The 18,433-nt window shown below is 37.8% G+C and overlaps 1 protein-coding gene across 11 annotated transcripts in view; it reads left to right on the top strand.

The window, feature by feature from the left end:
• Positions 1-18,433, top strand: part of NBEA (neurobeachin) — a 512,894-nt gene that overhangs the window by 129,221 nt on the left and 365,240 nt on the right. For all 11 annotated transcript variants that reach the window (XM_074567614.1, XM_074567653.1, XM_074567643.1 and 8 more), the window contains exons 9-11: positions 3,014-3,211; positions 3,619-3,752; positions 17,331-17,439. In XM_074567614.1, the coding sequence (XP_074423715.1) occupies positions 3,014-3,211; positions 3,619-3,752; positions 17,331-17,439 (441 nt within the window). The remainder of the gene's footprint in view (positions 1-3,013; positions 3,212-3,618; positions 3,753-17,330; positions 17,440-18,433) is intronic.

Raw genomic sequence — 18,433 nt, 5'->3', positions numbered from 1 at the left:
TCAAAAAAATGTGAGGCAATATTATATTGATTTGTAACTTATTTGTGCTTAACTTTCGAACAATGGTCTCTGATAAATTCTTCAGGCATAGTAAACATTGAAAACTAGGAGGTAGAATAATGCCAAAATTTGTTTATAAAACTGATTTTATTTTAACTTACGCAGTTTAGAAAGTTGCAAAATTTCGTGGTAATGAAATGATACAAATTTTGTGTTGGAAAACTTTGGCATATTTAAAAAAGCAAAGTTTTGCTTTCTGTTTACCTTTCAGAGGTAAAACATTCTGAGCTTTGATCTGACAAAGCTTAGAGGCATGAAAAATTTTCTGGGTAAGAAGTGTTTTAGTGTGGTAAAACATCGAAATATAGTACATGCAGAATGTAGATAACTTTGGAAATCAATAAAATCACTAAATTACTTCTGTCTCAGCAGAAAGTGCACAGAGATTTATCTGTATAGTTAAAAATGCCCTCTGGGGAGAAATACATCATTGCCTTCCTCAGGAAAAATCTGTAATCTGTAGCAGTCATTTCCTGATAACTGAGACGTAGCCAACTGTATCAACACAGAGCCAACTCTCAAGCTCTAAACATAATGCTCATTCTTTGGGTTTTTCTACTTCAGTAAGTAGTGTGGCACAGTAGGAACACATTTCTAGATTAAAATGTTTACTGATGAGGGCTGAATATCCAAAGTGTGTGTATTTGGGGGCTTTTACTTCAGATTGGTTGCAGTCTGATCCTTTGGGCTGAATGACTACTACCAGCTGGAGGACATTTTGGTTTCAGCCAAACGAAAATCTCTTTGATTCTGAACAGATTTGCAGTATGAACACAGCAGTAAGTGGAGATCAGTGTGAGTTTCCCTACAAAATAGGCTCCTAACCCAAGTGCAAATCACAGAATTACAGAATGGTTGAAGTTGTTGGAAGGGACCTCTGGAGATCACTTGGTCCAACCCCCCTGCTCAAGCAGGGAGACTTAGAGCCAGTTGTCCAGGACTGTGTCCAGACAGTCTCTGATGATGGAGATTCTGGGCAACCTGTGCTAATTCTTAGTCACCCTCACAGTGAAAAAGTGTTTCCTGATGATCAGAGGGAACCTCCTGTTGTTTCAGTTTGTGCCCGTTGCCTCTGGTCCTGTCACTGGGCACCACTGAGAAGAGCCTGACTCCATCTTCTTTGTACCTTCCCTTCATTGTACACATTGGTCCCCACTGAGGCTTCTTTTCTGCAGGCTGAACAGTCTCAGCTCTCTCGGCCTTTCTTCATAGGAAAGATGCTCCAATCGCTTCGTGATTTTAGTGGCTTTTCATTGGACTCTCTCCATTAAGTCCACGGCGCTCTCATACTGGGGAGCTCAGAACTCCAGGTGTGGCCTCACCAGTGCTGAGCAGAGGGGAAGGGTCACCTCCCTCGACCTGCTGGCAACAATCCTAATGCAGTCAAAGATAATATTATCCTTCTTTACCAAATGTAGATTTAACCACTGACTTCCTATTCACTTACCTTTGCCCTTCCTATTTGCATTCTCTGTTATGGAACCTGCATCTCCTAGATTTTTCAGCCTGGCCTTGCTGCCTCCCTCCCGCTTGACATCATCAAGCATGGGACAGGGCTGACTGACCGATCTGCTCCAAGGGTTCTCCAGCAGCTGCAGTCAGGTGCCCAGTCTGTTCAGTCTACATCAATCTTACGACCCACAAACAAATGGATGCTTGTCACAAGACCTCATAACGTCATGTGTCAGTCACTTGAGCAGAGCTTTCACATCATTTGGCTGTAAGCAAGAGAATTTTGTCAGGGTTTCCAGCAGCCTCGAAAGCTCTGCAAAAGCTGGATGTGTGTTTTATGGGTTTACATAATTGGTAGGAACCTATAATTTGGAAAGAGCAGCTGATAGCCTGTAAGTTGCCTGTTTTAATTCTTCTAGCCTGGATAACCAAAAGCCTAGTGATAGTACTTTCCATAATTTCATGATATGTTATTTCTTACTGTGGGGAGAGGAAGGGAAAGATTTGGTAGGACCAAAGGGATAAAGAGAATTGTAATGTCTATATGCAGTGAAAACAAGCAAAATGATTCATAATTAACTTCAGCAATAAATTATTATAAACTGAGTACAGATTTTAGAAATATAACATATTATATATATCGCATTAATTAAATGGTGGTCATTTCTAACAAATTTGCTTTACTTGTGTTAGTACAGCACTACAGTATGTTACTAGTAGTTGTCTTTTTGACACTGTCAAATGATTGTTACATGCAAAAGTAGTTATGTGCCAAGTAAATCTGACAACGCTTTGCAGAAAGGCAGAAATCTATCTTCTTCTGCTTGATTGATTTGTCAGTGTTGCCAAAAAACTTGGTCTTAGATCAGATATGAATCATGGTATGTTTAAGAATAATACAGTTTTTCAGCGTTCCTTTGTAAAAGCTTGGAGTTTGAGAATCATCCATTTGAAAAATGGCATTTATTATTTTATTTGACATTTTTTTTTAGCGTAAGTAGCTTGTTTATATATACTCCTGACTGTTAATGATCCATGGGTTTTCATGTTGTTTAAAAATAACTAATCCTTTAATCAAAATGCCATAGGATTCTATATTCTAATCTGAGTGATCTTATATAAACGAAAATACCAGGCATTTAATTTGTTCTTTATTTTTAATGCGTTGTATGCTCCAGTTTTTTATTTTAACATATTTATAGCTGTTAATGTGACACATTTCTTCCAGATAGTTACTTCTGAAACTTGTTAACACTGATGCTAAAAGGAGAGAAAAGTAATACTACATGAAATACCAAGTATTATATTAACATATTGATGTGAAGTAGAGTGCATAAAAAAATTGTCTCGCTGTTCAGCTGCATTAAACTACTGGAAAATTAAAACAAAGTTTAGCAGTTTCCATCTCCCTCTCAAGTCCAATGTATTTCATGCACGTTTTGTGGCAAGGATTTTGTCTAAAATATTTACTTTGTAAAACTTTGTGTTTTCTTTTTTTCAGAGCACATTCAAATTTAAATCTGAGAGTGACATTCATCTTGCTGAGCACCATAAACAAGTGCTGTATGATGGGAAACTTGCAAGTAGCATTGCTTTTACTTACAATGCGAAGGCTACTGATGCTCAGCTATGCCTTGAATCCTCACCAAAGGAAAATCCTTCAATTTTTGTACACTCCCCCCATGCTCTTATGCTTCAGGTTTGTGCTACTAAATTGATGTTCTGTGCTTATTGTTAGTTCAACATCATTTGGATAGTAATAAGATCTGTGTGGTAGTGTGCAGAGAGATTGTTATTTTGTATTATTTACCTATCACTTGAACTGTTCTTTCTTTTCTTACTTTCTAGAGCAAAACAAATATTATTTCTTCATTAAGAAGTATATACTTCAGACCATAAGGCACAGTTTGCCACGATACTGAAGTTCTCTTTAATGTTTGCCTTTAAATATAGTGATTATAATTGAAACATAAGTAATGAAAATAAGATAAACCAAGTCTGATTTAGTTTGCGCTCAATTCATTGTTAAAGTGTTCCCAAGTTCTGTTTGTAACTGTCCTTTAAAATTAACTGAGATTTTCCCTTTTATTTATTTTATTAATTCAGGATGTGAAAGCTATCGTAACCCACTCCATTCACAGCGCAATTCATTCCATTGGAGGGATTCAAGTTCTTTTTCCTCTCTTTGCCCAGTTAGACAATCGACAGCTGCACGACAGTCAGGTGGAAACAACAGTTTGGTAAGCTTCTTTCAAGCAAGATAAAAACAAAATTAAGCTAAGGATATTTCCATTTTTGTTGTGGGAATGTTTGATTTCTTTTCTTTTGTAAATGGTGGAACTTATATTTTACCCTTGTTTCTTTGAAAATAATACTATTTTTTTAAAAAAGTAGTTTACTCTTTTAGTAGTAGAGATCAGTAAATTGTATTAGTCGAGATTCCAGATGGAACTGGCATCATATTGGTTGAATTAAATAATGAATTCAAATCACTCTAGAGTCTTTAAGACAAAAAATTGTCTTCTGTGACAATTTTTGCAATTTCTACAAGAAACCAATGTGCTTTTCCTTGACAGTACAGTGTTGTTTACTTTCTCAATGTCTCTGTCACCTAATAGCATTCAAAATTAAGGAAAGATATCGCCTTCCATACATGAATGTCCTTCTGACCATACATGGTCAGAAAGTCATAGAGCTATGATCAGTTTTTTGTGTCCACATTACAATTGCAACAGTGACTGGGGACATACCAAGAGAGTTTTAAACAGGGATGCACGAAGTCTTTGCTCTGATGCTGTGACCCCAAGGTTGAAGAGCCTGCACAGAAGTTAGATGAACACTTCCATTCCATAGGCTACAAAGGACTGCTTCGGAGTCTGTCAGTGCCCATGATGACCTGTACAAAGGTAGCTCAGCGGTAGTTATTTTTGCAAAGATCTCTTGCCACCTCCTTGTCAGGGCAGGCTCTGATTCTAGTGGCAACACAAGATGTCTAAACTTGTCAGAACAAAGTGTGTGACCTAAACCTTTGGAGGTAACAAAACTGAAAAGGTAATGCTCAAGAACTGGTACAGTGTTTCACGGTAGGATGGCATGCAACCAAAACCTGCTAGAAAACAGTGTTTAGGGCCAGCATAAGCCGACTCTTGTATTTCAATAAATTTATAAAATAGGTGCATAATTTAGACTACGTGGCTTATTTTCCTGCTTAGAATAGTCTGCTATTAATTATTCTGGAGATTTGCTATTGCAGTAGATAGTTCAGTAATAAATTAGTTAACTGCAAAATAATTAAATAATACTAAAATTGATGACAATTTTGAAAAATTCAACTGAAAGTTGGTATAATTTGTCATGAAAGATCACTTGTCTCAAATTAATCAATTTGTTGGAGTTTTGTCAGTCATCTGTTTTCCCCTTTGGTAACTCAAATATATGTAGCTAAGATGGCTGCTGGTTTTATTTGTTTCTGTATTTCATGTAAATGTTAGCGTATTTCAAAGTTAATGTATTTCATGAGAATATTTTAGTGCAATGTGAAAAGTAATACCATAGTCTTAAAATAACGAATTCTGCTTCCAAGCAGTATAGTGGTGCAAATTATTTCATTCAATGTTAAAGACAGAAAAGCTGGTTGTGTATTGGCTCATGTGGGATATTTACTTTTTTGTAGTTTGTTTTCCAGTATGTACTTTGCATTGAAGTATTGTGCAGTAAGGGGAATAGAAAAAACAATGCTTGGCTTGAAAAAATTTGGAAAAAAAATTTCCCTGTATGTTTTTATTTACTGGCACAGCAGTAGGCAAAAATGCTTTATTCCAATTATAGGAAGATTATGTATGTATGTGCCCATACATATGAATAAAATATATATTAAATTCATTAATGAGCTGAGTCTGTAATATATGATAAAGCAGTAACTAGGTCTGTTTAAAAATGGAGAGCTAATGTAATGTAAGTTTTATAAGACAAGGTAAAGACTAATTCTTCCCAAGTGTGTGGTCTTTCCAGTGAGTGAGAACATTCATAAAGTTCAATTTAAAATGTACAGAACATTTCTGGAGTTAGTTGAACTTTAAGTAGGAAAATAAGTTGTTCTTGAATAAATCAGTGCAATTCGTCTATAATTAGATTATATTCTAAAAAGAGATCTGTAATTCATTATGCTGTATGATTGTACAAATGCATAATACAGCAAGATGTGATCCTAACTCAAGAAAGTATTCAAAAGACCTTTAATCAAATGGCTGCTTGATGAGATGGATCTTAAATGTTGAATTACCATGGTTTTGGTGTCTGTGCGTTATTTTCTTATAATTATTTTAATAGGATGCAGATCTTGAGAAAAATAATAGTTTAAGTGAACAAGAATGTAGGCAAATAAAGGAATAAAAGATTTCTGGGGGCAAAGAAAGGAGAAAATGGCAAAAGGGGGCTAAATATGAAAAGCAGGGCTATGTTTAAGATTCATTTGTGGAGTGGAATAAGGGAAGAATATACTTCCTGAGTCGTTTCCTTCTTTCCCCTTGTTTTTTAGACCGTTCTCTCTTTATTTATTCCTTTCCAAAGTGCAGTTGTTGAACTGTATCTGGTACTTGTTTATACCCTTCTTACCCATGAAAATGTATCTACAACAGCAACAAAGGGCTGCACCACTTCTTTCTGAAAAGTAGTTGGCATTCAGCCATTACAGTCGATGTATTTCTTTATAAGCAGATAATATTTATGCCACTTTGCCAAAAAAGTAGGGTCCAGATGATGCTTGATAACACTGGACTGTTATGTTTGTAAAGGCTTACTGTGGCAGTAGAATTTCTTTCTTTCTGGTGGCCAACTAGGAGGACTCAGAAGTTGTCCCTTGAATAGCTGTGCGGCCTTGTTGTCTTAATGTGTTCCTGGGAGGTGGAAAGTATAAATATCTTGATACCCCACTGTAAGTGTCCTACGTTTCCAGACTGCTTTTCTGAATCCTTCTTACCTCCTCCTCTCCTGCACATATCAAAATCTGTTTAATAAGTTCAAGGTTCTCAATTATTTGTTTAGTTATTTTTTTTAGCATCAGAAGTGGTTTAACAGGACTACGAGGGAACACCTTGCTTTTTAATTATCTTGAGCCGCTTACAGTTTTAATCTTTTCTAAATTAATGGATTCATTGTAAATAAAATTTTAAATTATAAAGTGGGGCAATAGGAATATAGCAATTTTGTGGTTTAATGGTATTCTTTTTAAATGCCCTTTATTCCTGTAATGCGTATAGCCCTGTGTACCTTATCTGCATCTTCCGTGAGGCCAAGTATTGAAATAACCTACAGTTCTGCTTTTGAAGCACTGTATAGATTCTTATGCGCTCATACACTGAAATTAAAAGAATGGAAACTGAGTTCATATTTTAAGCATGTTTTCTTAGATTAAGTGATGCACCTGCTGTTGAGGAGCGCGGTCCCTCAACTTTAATGCCAAGACTGATACTTTTCATCCTGCTTTTCAGTACCCTGATTAGAATAGAAAATTTTGCAGTTATGGTCAATAAGGTGTTTATGTAATAAAAAGAAATACAAAGTGCTTTTTCTGTTGACGTTGTTGTTACCTTTGATTGTACTACATGGGTAATATGATAGGAAGGACTTGCTTTGTTCACGTGTGGTCTCTCGTGTGTGGTTTTGAATTCATTAGGCGCTGCTGAGTGCTGACATACGGATTGATTCTGACAAGGTATTGGGTGCGCAGCCTTTGGCACTGACCCAATTCCTTCACAGAATAAATAACAAGTGTTAGTTCAGATGAGATTGTTGCTTTGGACTGTACCATTTTGGGAAAATATTTAAAAGTGGATGGAGCTTCAGGGCATGCTTTAGTGGCAGAGATTGTAGGTTGTTTGGTTGGACTTGATGATCTCAAAGGTCCTTTCCAACCATGAAGATTCTATGATTCTATGAGCTGTAGCTGTTTGCTTAAATAGATGAAATAATTCCAATAATATCTTTTATATACTTGTTCTAGAAGTTACTAGCTGGATTCTCTAGATTGCATACACTATATAATAAAAATCAAAAATGCTTTTACTGTTTATCAAACTAAATAAATGCAGTGCCTAGGCCCACGTGATATATACACCCACCTAAAATTTGTAGCAAAGTAAACGTAGGCATCTTTTCACTCAGTTTTATTTCTGACATTATTTTCACACTTTAATATAGTTTACAGAGTATATTGCCCATCTATTGTGAATAAGCCAGTGAAATGGAAACATTGGTGAGGGGAGCAACAATATCACAACTCCTGTTCTTCGTCTTTTCCTGTAAATGTTTTGTGTTCTGCTTTGATCAATTAGTATCTTGTACTCATTTTTTTTAGTATTTTTTATATTCAGATGAAGACTTTTGGGGTTCCTGTCTGTAACTAGTAGTGTTACTGCATCTACTTTTTGACAGATTAATAATTTGGTAGCAAAAAGCAGTTTTCCTATCAGTTTCCACAAATGGGAAATAGCACAGCTTGATAGGAAATGCAGTTTGGTGTCTTGATGGCATGACTAGATGGATAGATGAGGGGAGGGCGGTAGATGTGGTCTACCTTGACTTAAGCAAGGCGTTTGACACGGTCTCCCACAGCATCCTCATAGGGAAGCTTAGGAAGTGTGGGTTAGATGAATGGACAGTGGGGTGGATAGAAAACTGGTTGAAAGATAGAGCTCAGAGGGTTGTGATTAGGGGCACAGAGTCTAGTTGGAGACCAGTGACGAGTGGTGTTCCCCAGGGGTCAGTACTGGGTCCAGTCCTGTTCAATATATTCATCAATGACCTGGATGAGGGGATAGAGTGCACCCTCAGCAAGTTTGCTGATGACACCAAGCTGGGTGGGGTGGCTGACACACCGGAAGGCTGTGCCACCATACAGAGAGACCTGGACAGGTTGGAGATCTGGGCAGAGAGAAACCTTATGAAGTTCAACAAGGGCAAGTGTAGGGTGCTGCACCTGGGGAGGAACAACCCCATGCACCAGTACAGGTTGGGGGCTGACCTGCTGGAGAGCAGCTCAGCTGAAAGAGACCTGGGAGTCCTGGTGGACAACAGGATGACCATGAGTCAGCAATGTGCCCTTGTGGCCAAGAAGGCCAATGGCATCCTGGGGTGCATCAAGAAGAGCGTGGCCAGCAGGTCAAGGGAGGTCATCCTCCCCCTCTACTCTGCCTTGGTGAGACCGCACCTGGAGTACTGTGTCCAGTTCTGGGCTCCCCGGTTCAAGAGGGACAGGGAACTGCTGGAAAGGGTGCAGCAGAGGGCTACCAAGATGATGAGGGGACTGGAACACCTCTCTTATGAGGAAAGGCTGAGGGATTTGGGTCTCTTCAGTCTGGAAAAAAGACGTCTGAGGGGTGACCTTATCAACACTTATAAATACTTAAAGGGTGGGTGTCAGGAGGATGGGGCCAGGCTCTTTTCAGTGGTGCCCGGGGACAGGACAAGAGGCAATGGGCACAAACTTGAACATAGGAAGTTCCACCTAAACATGAGGAGGAACTTCTTTACCCTGAGGGTGGCAGAGCAGTGGCACAGGCTGCCCAGAGAGGTGGTGGAGTCTCCAACTCTGGAGACATTCAAAACCCACCTGGACATGTTCCTGTGTAACCTGCTCTGGGTGACCCTGCTCTGGCAGGGGGGTTGGACTAGATGATCTCCAGAGGTCCCTTCCAACCCTATGATTCTATGATTCTATGATTCTATGATTCTATGATTTTTTTATTAGCTTAACACAAAAAATCTGTCAGTTTTCAATAATTCTTAATAATGCCATTAGTTTAATTGAATTTAGCTATAAGATTACGGTAGAAAATAAGATAAATGCCAAGTAGTATCCTACCTACTTAACCTGTCCTCTGCTGCTGTCTTTCAATAATTTTCTCGTTTGCCACAGCTGGCACAGCTATTTAAACTTGAGAGTGGGTATGAAAGTCATCCTTTCCAAGGTCGTTGTATTTACCTTTGTGCCTCTGATGGAGAGCCAAGGTCCCAGTCCATTCCTGTCTCCAATCTACAAGTTAGAGTTTGCAGAGTCGGGTGCTAATAACCGTCTCCCCGTGCATTTCAAAGGGAAGAAGGCTGAATATCACATCTGAAATTTCACATCTCTAGTACAACCTAGCTGTGCTCAGATGAAATCAGTTGTACTGGAATCTTCCCGAACTGTGACAACAGGAATGTGACTTGCCAAATCGGAATGCCTGGACAATAATAGTTTATAATGAAAATACAGTCGCTGTATCATAAGGTAGAAAACCTTTGTAAATTCCTAAACTGTTGTGCCTCCTCCAGAAGATCCAGGAACTATTAAGGATGGCTAATTTATGACTGGAGTCTGTATCCCAAAATGTTATGCCCGTATGCAGAGGTGTGTAAAGACCCGCCTCTCTAGTTCTCCCACGCGACACCTATTCATCTGACATGTTTAATGACATCAGTTTGGATGAAACACGTTTAGTAGCCTTCTCTTATTGACCTCATCATATGTTTTAAGAAAAAGGAAGTGGGAAAGGGAAGAGAAATAAGTAGTTTCTCTTTTCTCTCCAACAAGCCTACAGAAAAAAAAAAGGTAATTAAACTGGAAGCTAAGGAAGCACTTTAGAGAGCTGCCATAGCTGTAGCTCATGGGAACTTCCTCTCCATCCCCACTATCTGTCCGAGTTTCTTCTGCTCTGAGTTTATCTTACCTCCAGCCTGGTTAGGGGAACCTTTCTTGGCTTCGTGGCGCACAGGCTTTAGTGACCATGATTACGTAAATATGAATGAATGAATATGAGTAATAAGTAATTAGTGCACCCTCAGTAAGTTTGCAGATGACACCAAACTAGGTGGGAGTGTTGATCTGCTTGAGGGTAGGAAGGCTCTACAGAGGGACCTGGACAGGCTGGATCGATGGGCCAAGGCCAACTGTATGAGGTTTAATAAGGCCAAGTGCCGGGTCCCGCATTTCGGTCACAACAACCCCAAGCAACGCTACAGGCTTGGGGAAGAGTGGCTGGAAAGCTGCCCGGCAGAAAAGGACCTGGGGGTGCTGGTGGACGGCCAGCTTAACATGAGCCAGCAGTGTGCCCAGGTGGTCAAGAAGGCCAACAGCATTCTGGCTTGTATCAGGAATAGCGTGGCCAGCAGGACGAGGGAAGTGATCGTGCCTCTGTACTCGGCACTGGGGAGGCCTCACCTCGAGTCCTGTGTTCAGTTCTGGGCCCCTCTGTACAAGAGGGACATTGAAGTGCTGCAGCGTGTCCAGAGGAGAGCTACCAGGCTGGTGAGGGGTCTGGAGACCAGGTCATATGAGGAGGGGCTGAGGGAACTGGGCATGTTTAGCTTGGAGAAGAGGAGGCTGAGGGGAGACCTCATTGCCCTCTACAACTACCTGAAAGGAGGTTGGAGAGAGGTGGGTGTTGGCCTCTTCTCCCAGGTGAATAATGACAGGACCAGAGGAAATGGTCTGACATTACAGCAGGGGAGGTTTAGGTTAGATATTGGGAAGAATTACTTTACTGCAAGAGTGGTCAGGCACTGGAACAGCCTGCCCAGGGAGGTGGTTGAGTCACCATCCCTAGCGGTGTTTAAGAAACCTGTAGATGTGGCACTTCAGGGCATGCTCTAGTGGCAGAGATTGTAGGGGGTTTTTTGTGTGTGTGTATGGTTGGACTCGATGATCCCAAAGGTCCTTTCCAACCATGAAGATTCTATGATTCTGTGAATCTAATGTGGCAGCAGAGCAATTGACTGCATTAAAACATGCACGGGTGTTTGATTTCATGCTTTAGCAGTGAATATACCTTGATGAAAATCCTTTTTTGTATTCCCAACTTGGATTATAAGTGCAGTCAAAACGGTTTCCGAAATCCATGCTTACCCTTTGTGCTTTGATTTTCTTCCTGAAGGAATGAAGTAAGGAAGTGGAGATCATCTCACATCTGTGAATCAAAATGTATTGCTAATGCTTCTCCCTGAGGATTTCTAAATCCATACTATGAAACATTTAGTAAATATTCTGATGAAGTAAGAAATTACTTAATGAATCAGCCAAACTCATTAAAAACTGTTTGCTAACAATGAGATGTAATGGGCAGCCAGCAGACGAAGAGTGTATAATAATAATTATTATTAACAGCTAACAATATGTGATATTAATTATTATTATGTATCTTAATACAATCAGTATTGCATTTTGAACCGAAGTTAAGGGGCAAGTACCTTAGGATTTTTTTATGTTTAAAAACAAAATATTAATTGTTGGTGTGTGATTTTCCTTAATACCACTTTATCTCTTTATGCCAAGATTACTTTTCAAAACTTATCATATTAACAGCCTGTGATGGAGTTAATTATACAATACTTTTGTCTATTTTGGAGAAGCTGGAAATATAAATGGAATTAGTTTATAAAGGATCCTTCCCAAAGATAATCAGACAGAACAAATACCAGCATCATTCTCTTTTACATAGCCTCTTCAAGTTAAATAATCTATCATTAATCAACATACTTCATAGCTGCATGCCTACTTTACTTAAAGATTCCTTTTATAAAGCACACTCCAGACAGCTTTGTAATGTGCAATCCAAGATGAAACCTAAAGTAATTAAGGTAAATTTTTCAGAGAAAATTATCATGGGAAAGAGTAGATTAAAGAAATTGATCTATATAGTCATTTAAAAAACAAAACAAAACAAAACAAAAAAAAACCAAGATGAATTTCACTTTTATCCTAGTGATCTCTAGCAGATCTCTGACTTTAGGGTTTTTTTTATTTCTCCAAAGCCTTTTTCATCATATTTGAATATATGTCTGATGTTCCTAATAGCATCCTAATAGGATGCTTCATTTCTAAGTGAAGTCATAGCAACTCATTTAATAAGAATAGTTTATCTAAATTTTCCCACGTTTTAGCTCCACAAAACAGTAATAATTGTTCACTTAGTGGGAACTACCAGTCAACTTAGAATTTGACAAAGGTGTCTCTTGTCCAATGGTTGTCATAGCATAAAGACTTTGTAACCCTGGGATTTCCAGTGCGAGCTTCTTCTACGTGTAATGGGAAAAGGTCCTTTCAAATTACCATAGATAGAAATGGGCAGTGAAAATGAAACATTTATTTCTGTGTGTAATTAATCTTATTTTTAATGAATAAGGAAGTGTCATATTTTGGAATTTTGAAGACTGTTACCTACAGCAGCCGTTGGTTTTGTGAATATCTGTAGTATATTTTTTATATAAGGAGTAACATTGCATGACCATTGAATGAATATTGTGATGTTGAAACATAATGATGAACTAGTGAAACGTAATAATTATTTATATTGTATCTATATATCTGGATGAATGAAATAAGCTAGATGGTAGTTGTAACTTCACAGTGCACGTCATAAGAATAACTGAAAAATATAAAGGTAGGGACTTCACAAATATAATAAATACATATAGATATGAAAACATCCCTAAGAACATCTTCTAGTCAGACAGTGCATGCTGTGAACACCAATTCTGTGCTCCTGTTTTATTTATAAAAAAAAAAAATTACTTTTTTTTTTTTTTTTTCCCAAGTCTTCACAAGGGACATGTATGTTTGAGGGGAAAATCAGGCAAGGCTGTAACAATGTAATTAATCTTCTGGATTTTATGTAACAGTATTCCAGACACTTACTGTCTCTACAATACGCTAATTATAGAATAAGCAATATCAAAACCATTAGAAATACAGCATCTTTTTTTTTTTTTCTACCTTTTACTAATGGAAAGCTGCTGGGAAAATTGTGTTCTGAAATTAATTACATTTTCAGTAGAAATCATAATTCTGTCTGATTTAGTGTCGGTTGACATATACTTTCGTTGTGTACATGTATCTTAGCTGCACTGCAGACAAACTGATGTGTGCTAGGCAGGGAGTGGTGTAGAGGAGATGTAGGAATGGGCTGAAGTATCCTTTATATTTGCCTTTGTATCTAGGGGAGTTGAAAATAGGCAAGAATGGAGTGAAATTTTGTATGGCAGTGCACAGAATTTTGCCAGTTTAATGTGAGCCCTGCAGCAATCCGATGCATTTTAGTTACTGGTAAGTTTGTTAAATTCTGTTTGAAAAATTGTTCATCCTAGAAGACAGTCTTCTAATCAATATTATTTCCCCTGTGTCAACAGCAGCCTTTTTAAAAGCATAATTTTGGCAACCTGGTTCTGCTGATAAAAACTTTTATATTTAAGATCTTCAGGTTTAATGTATTTTCAGCTGCCAAGATGACCACATAGATTTACTGTCCTTAGAAATATGTTCCAAGTTCTAGGTACAGTCCTTTAAGTTAGGCAGGCAGTTCTCTAGAAGACTAATTTCTTAGAATGCAATATTGAGGAGAAAAGATCCATTGCGTCATTTTTTACACACACACACACACACACACACACACACAGAGACACAGACACTTAAATGCTTGAGGTCAGTCTGAACATGTGGGGAAAGAGAAGTTTTGAAGAGGTTGGGAAAGCTTATCTAAGAATCAAACGTTTAACAGTTGGACCTTTTTAGGCAGATTGAATGCTCTCTAGCATAAAGTATCTAAGATAACATAACATGTAAAAACAGTTATTGCAAAAACCACTGTTATTTAGTGCAGTTTCATTCCCTCCTTCCTCCTCTATAAAAGAAGTTTCACCTGAAACAAGTGTAAGCAAGATTTCTGGAAAAAATGTCAAACTAGACATGTAATCTATTTCCTGCCTGTCTCTGATCATTATCTCCAGGTAGCAATAGCTTCAGTACTGTACGTGCAGTGAGAATTTAAAAACACTTCCATTTTGATTTTACAGTTCTTCTATCAGTTAAAATATTACAGATCTTTAAATTATTTAATTTCCTGCATAATGATGCAGACAAACTGCTAGTTACATTTAATTATGGTGTTAATTTCCATCAGTACTGTGGTCCTGTACGTATTCACCTCAAACGTCACTGTGCCTCTATGTGACTGCCAGGTGGTTCTCCCTAACTGATGCTTTTTCTGGTACTTGGAATTTTTTATGTGCTTGAAGGTGTGAAGTGTAATGTTGTGTTCATGTGTGCTATCCCAAGATTTGAATTACTGTATACTACAGTCAACTCTATTATTTATGGTGGCAATCTTGGATAATGCAGAAGGATTAGAAGTTAGAGTTACTGCTTGCGGACCTGAGCTGACTCTGCAGAGCTGGCTTGTGGTGTCTTTATATATCTGGTTCGATAGATGTTAAAAGCCATTTCGGGCTTAAGGAAAGGCATAGCTCATTCACAGAAGTATTGGCTGAATTAATACGTTTTCCTGGAACTAGAAACATGGGCATTACTTTGCGCTGACAGCTAAGGTAGTTCGTTGCAGAGCTTATGTGGGCAGGCAGCCTTAATCAGTTCAGCCATACCGCGCATAAAGATGGTTAATATCTAAAAAGTGATATTTGGGCTCTACCTGCATCTGAATTAATAAACTTTGTTGATTTAGTCTTAATTGCATAGAACCAGCTTGTATGTTTCTGTGCCTGTGGCATGGTTAAATATTAGCTGGCCACTGATTATTTCTGAGTGTGATTTACGTGTACTTGAAGAAAAGAGAGAAAAATCTTTATTGTTAGGGTGTCAGTGTGTCTTATAACTTGTATTAGGAGTCCTATCAGAATTTCTAACAATTGCATAGAGATTGTGTTAATATGAGATAAGAATAACCCTAGCCCATGAATTTGCATCGAAGCTCATAGGATGGACCAATAAATGTCAATACAAAGAAAAGGGCTTTCAATAAATCACTTATTGAAGTGGAAGTAGAACCTTTTAAACTTAAGTCTGGTGCCATGTTCATGGTACAACAATCTTCTAAATAATTTTAATAGTATTTATTATTGTAATTTAGGTCCTATTCCTGCAAAGAGGTATGCTGTTGTATATTGGGTTGTCCTAGGTCATAAGGTTACTCATAGAGGATGATAGTAAGCACCATCTATATGGAATTTTCTTTGACTTATTTATTATTTTTTTTAAAAAGCTTCTAAATATAAATCTTCAACCCTTTATATGAGCTTTTTATGGATTATCATGTAGTAAAAATGATGAATATCTTGGTTTAGATGACAAATACAATAGAAACTTTAGCTGGGGAAAGAAAAAATTGATGCATATAACCTGGTTTGAAATTGATGTGACAGCTTGACAGGCTGTTTTGATAAAAGCTTTTGAGTACTGTAAATGGATATTATCTGTGTTCTTTTACTGCTGACGTTCTGTGGAGCATTCTGTATGTGATTTTAGACTGATTATTGTGACCGTTCAACAATGAAGCAAGACAAGGCACTATTTCATGTTCACAGCGTGTACTTTGCCCACACTGTGTACTTTTCGCATGGCAGCCTTGCTCACCAAATAGAATAAATCTTGCTTTCCTCAGCAAATTGATTATGTTTTGGTGCTGGCATGGATTAACCAATCTCAACATTTATTTCAAAGTAAAAGATTGTATTTGGAGAGCAAGCAAACCTTTAACTGAGTATATACTGTAAGTAAAGTTGAAATTTATAAAATGCAGGTTGAACATTTCCTTTAATTCACTTTTTCATAGCTGCAAAAGCCACAGTTTTCACTTTTACCTGTGCCTACCACCTATGTGAAAGTCTTCATGGTTGAAGATATTTGTCAGTACAACTAGAAATCGTTATACCTGTTTTACTTTTAGGAAAGGAATAATGACTTTAGGTATGCATTGTATATGCAGTAGAAAGTGTTCCGTCATCTACCTGTGTGATATATTTGAAAAATCATTTAAAATATTTCCTTTCTGTGATAAATGTGGGGCTTTTTTTCCTTTCTCCCTTTCCTCTGGGTTTTTCAGCAACAGATGAGTGTTGTTTCCCTCTCAACACCCAAGAGTCAATTGCAATTTTTCTCCCACCATGCATTGATCCGTCATATGTTTCTTCTGTTGGTTTTCATAACTTAGTTTCACTTTCTTGCCGAGTCTGTCCCCTGAAGTATTTCATATCTCTTCTGTTACTAAACAGTAACCTTTTCTGAACACTTTTTCCCCTCCCTGTGCTTTCTGAACACCTCACTTACAGATACAGCTGGGATGGGCTGCTGGGTGATTTCCTTGTGGCCTCTGGAAGTCTCTCTGTGCTTTTCTAACTGGATGAAAGTGATTTTCAGCCTTTATTTTGTCAGATCTAAATATTATTGTCGTGTTTCGTCTGGAGAAAGTACGAAGGAAGCTCTCCACCCTGCTGTTGTTCCACTGTGGTTTGTGGTGGGCATTGTTGCCCGTGTTCACGTTTGGCCGTTTTATGCCTCATTTCTGTGGTAGTGGTAACTCGAGGGACTGAAAGTGTGGAGTGATGATATACCTAGTGGCTGCAAATTTTGCTGTTTAGCATCGTTAGTCTGGATGGTAAAATGGTTGATGTGGCCCCTGTCTGCATCATTCTAGCACTGTCAGCTGGATCCCACTCATCATCTCCTGCCTCTTCCAACCGCAAAACCTTTGGCTAGAACTGCAAGTTGCAGGACTGGATATTTAAAACTTGGGATAGTCCTGGTCAAATCAGGATAGGTGACAAAATGATTTTGCACTTCTGTCTGAATATGAACTCTCACTCCTCCCATTGTAATATGCGAACAATGATTGGAGAAATTTGTCAGAAAAAGTAAGATTTGTGTTCTTTCACAGTTTACCACTTTAAGCCCGTTTCTGATTTCTGTTCATTTAATAGCTGGTGAATATTGAGAATGTAACAGATTGATTTTTCTACATCTGTAATCTGAAAAAATGCTTGTTCTTTACATGCAGTGCTACCCTGTTGGCTTTCTTGGTTGAGCTTCTTAAGAGTTCAGTAGCCATGCAAGAGCAAATGCTTGGTGGAAAAGGCTTTCTGGTCATTGGCTACCTCCTTGAAAAGGTATGTTTGGAGGGTTTTTTTAATCTTTGTTCTCAGTATTTCTACTGTCTTTGTGGTATTTTCAGTCATTTAGCTCAAAGGACTGGTGGAATAAAATATATTTGTGATATGAAATATTTTTGATTTGTGTTACTTACACATTGCCTGCAGAGTCTTTTCATCTTCCTTTTCCTCTTATATGTCAATATTCAAAGAATCAATTTTCTGGAGTTGATCCTGTTTATCTAATTTATGCTTTTACTTTAGATTTTGTGAATCACTTTGATGTATTTTCATTTGTGTTCCTCCACTCTTCATCCCCCAAACTCTTGTTTAGGAAAGTTTTCATGTTCCCGGTTTGTAGAAACGTATCACAGATGTGTCGTAATTTAGGTTTAAATTTATTTTTTTGTGTACGTTAATAAAAATAAAGTTAATCATCTGTGGTTCAGTTCTGAAATGGTTGAAATAATTGCTCTGTGTTTTGAATAATAAAAACTGTACAATAATTTCATTTCTGAAAGAAGCAATTGCAAGGAGCATTCCCTTTACTTGCTTGTTTTCAGACATGATAAGCAGTTATCACAAAACTGAGGTTCAGTTCAGATGCTTGTCTGAGGAGCATTACCTGCCTCCTGGCTCAAAGCCCTCACGTTACTGTGATTTAATAATCTGGAAACAAACTACTGTACTAAGATAGTAATACTCTTATAGTTGAATCTCATGGCTTCAGCAGAGCAGAATGTCTGCTGCTCTATTTTTCATTAGCATGAGGTCAGTGTAACAACTATTTGAGAAGAAACCATGACCAGAGCTTTGTGTTGTTCGATGGTGAAATTAAATAATGATAATCTCACCTTTAAAAATGTACTGAATTTTGAAGAAGAATGATAAATATTTTCTCTCATTCTGCTCCCTATTCTATTTTCAGCTAGGAAAATACATTCTTATAGTAGAATCTAGTAGTAGAAGTTTACCTTCACTGAAGTGATACCTAAAAGCAGATTATTTCCTA

This window comes from Larus michahellis, chromosome 1 (assembly GCF_964199755.1).
Source record: "Larus michahellis chromosome 1, bLarMic1.1, whole genome shotgun sequence".
Taxonomy (NCBI): Eukaryota; Metazoa; Chordata; class Aves; order Charadriiformes; family Laridae; genus Larus; species Larus michahellis.
The sequence above is the reverse complement of the archived record's forward strand: the minus strand, read 5'-3'. Positions and strand labels throughout refer to the sequence as shown.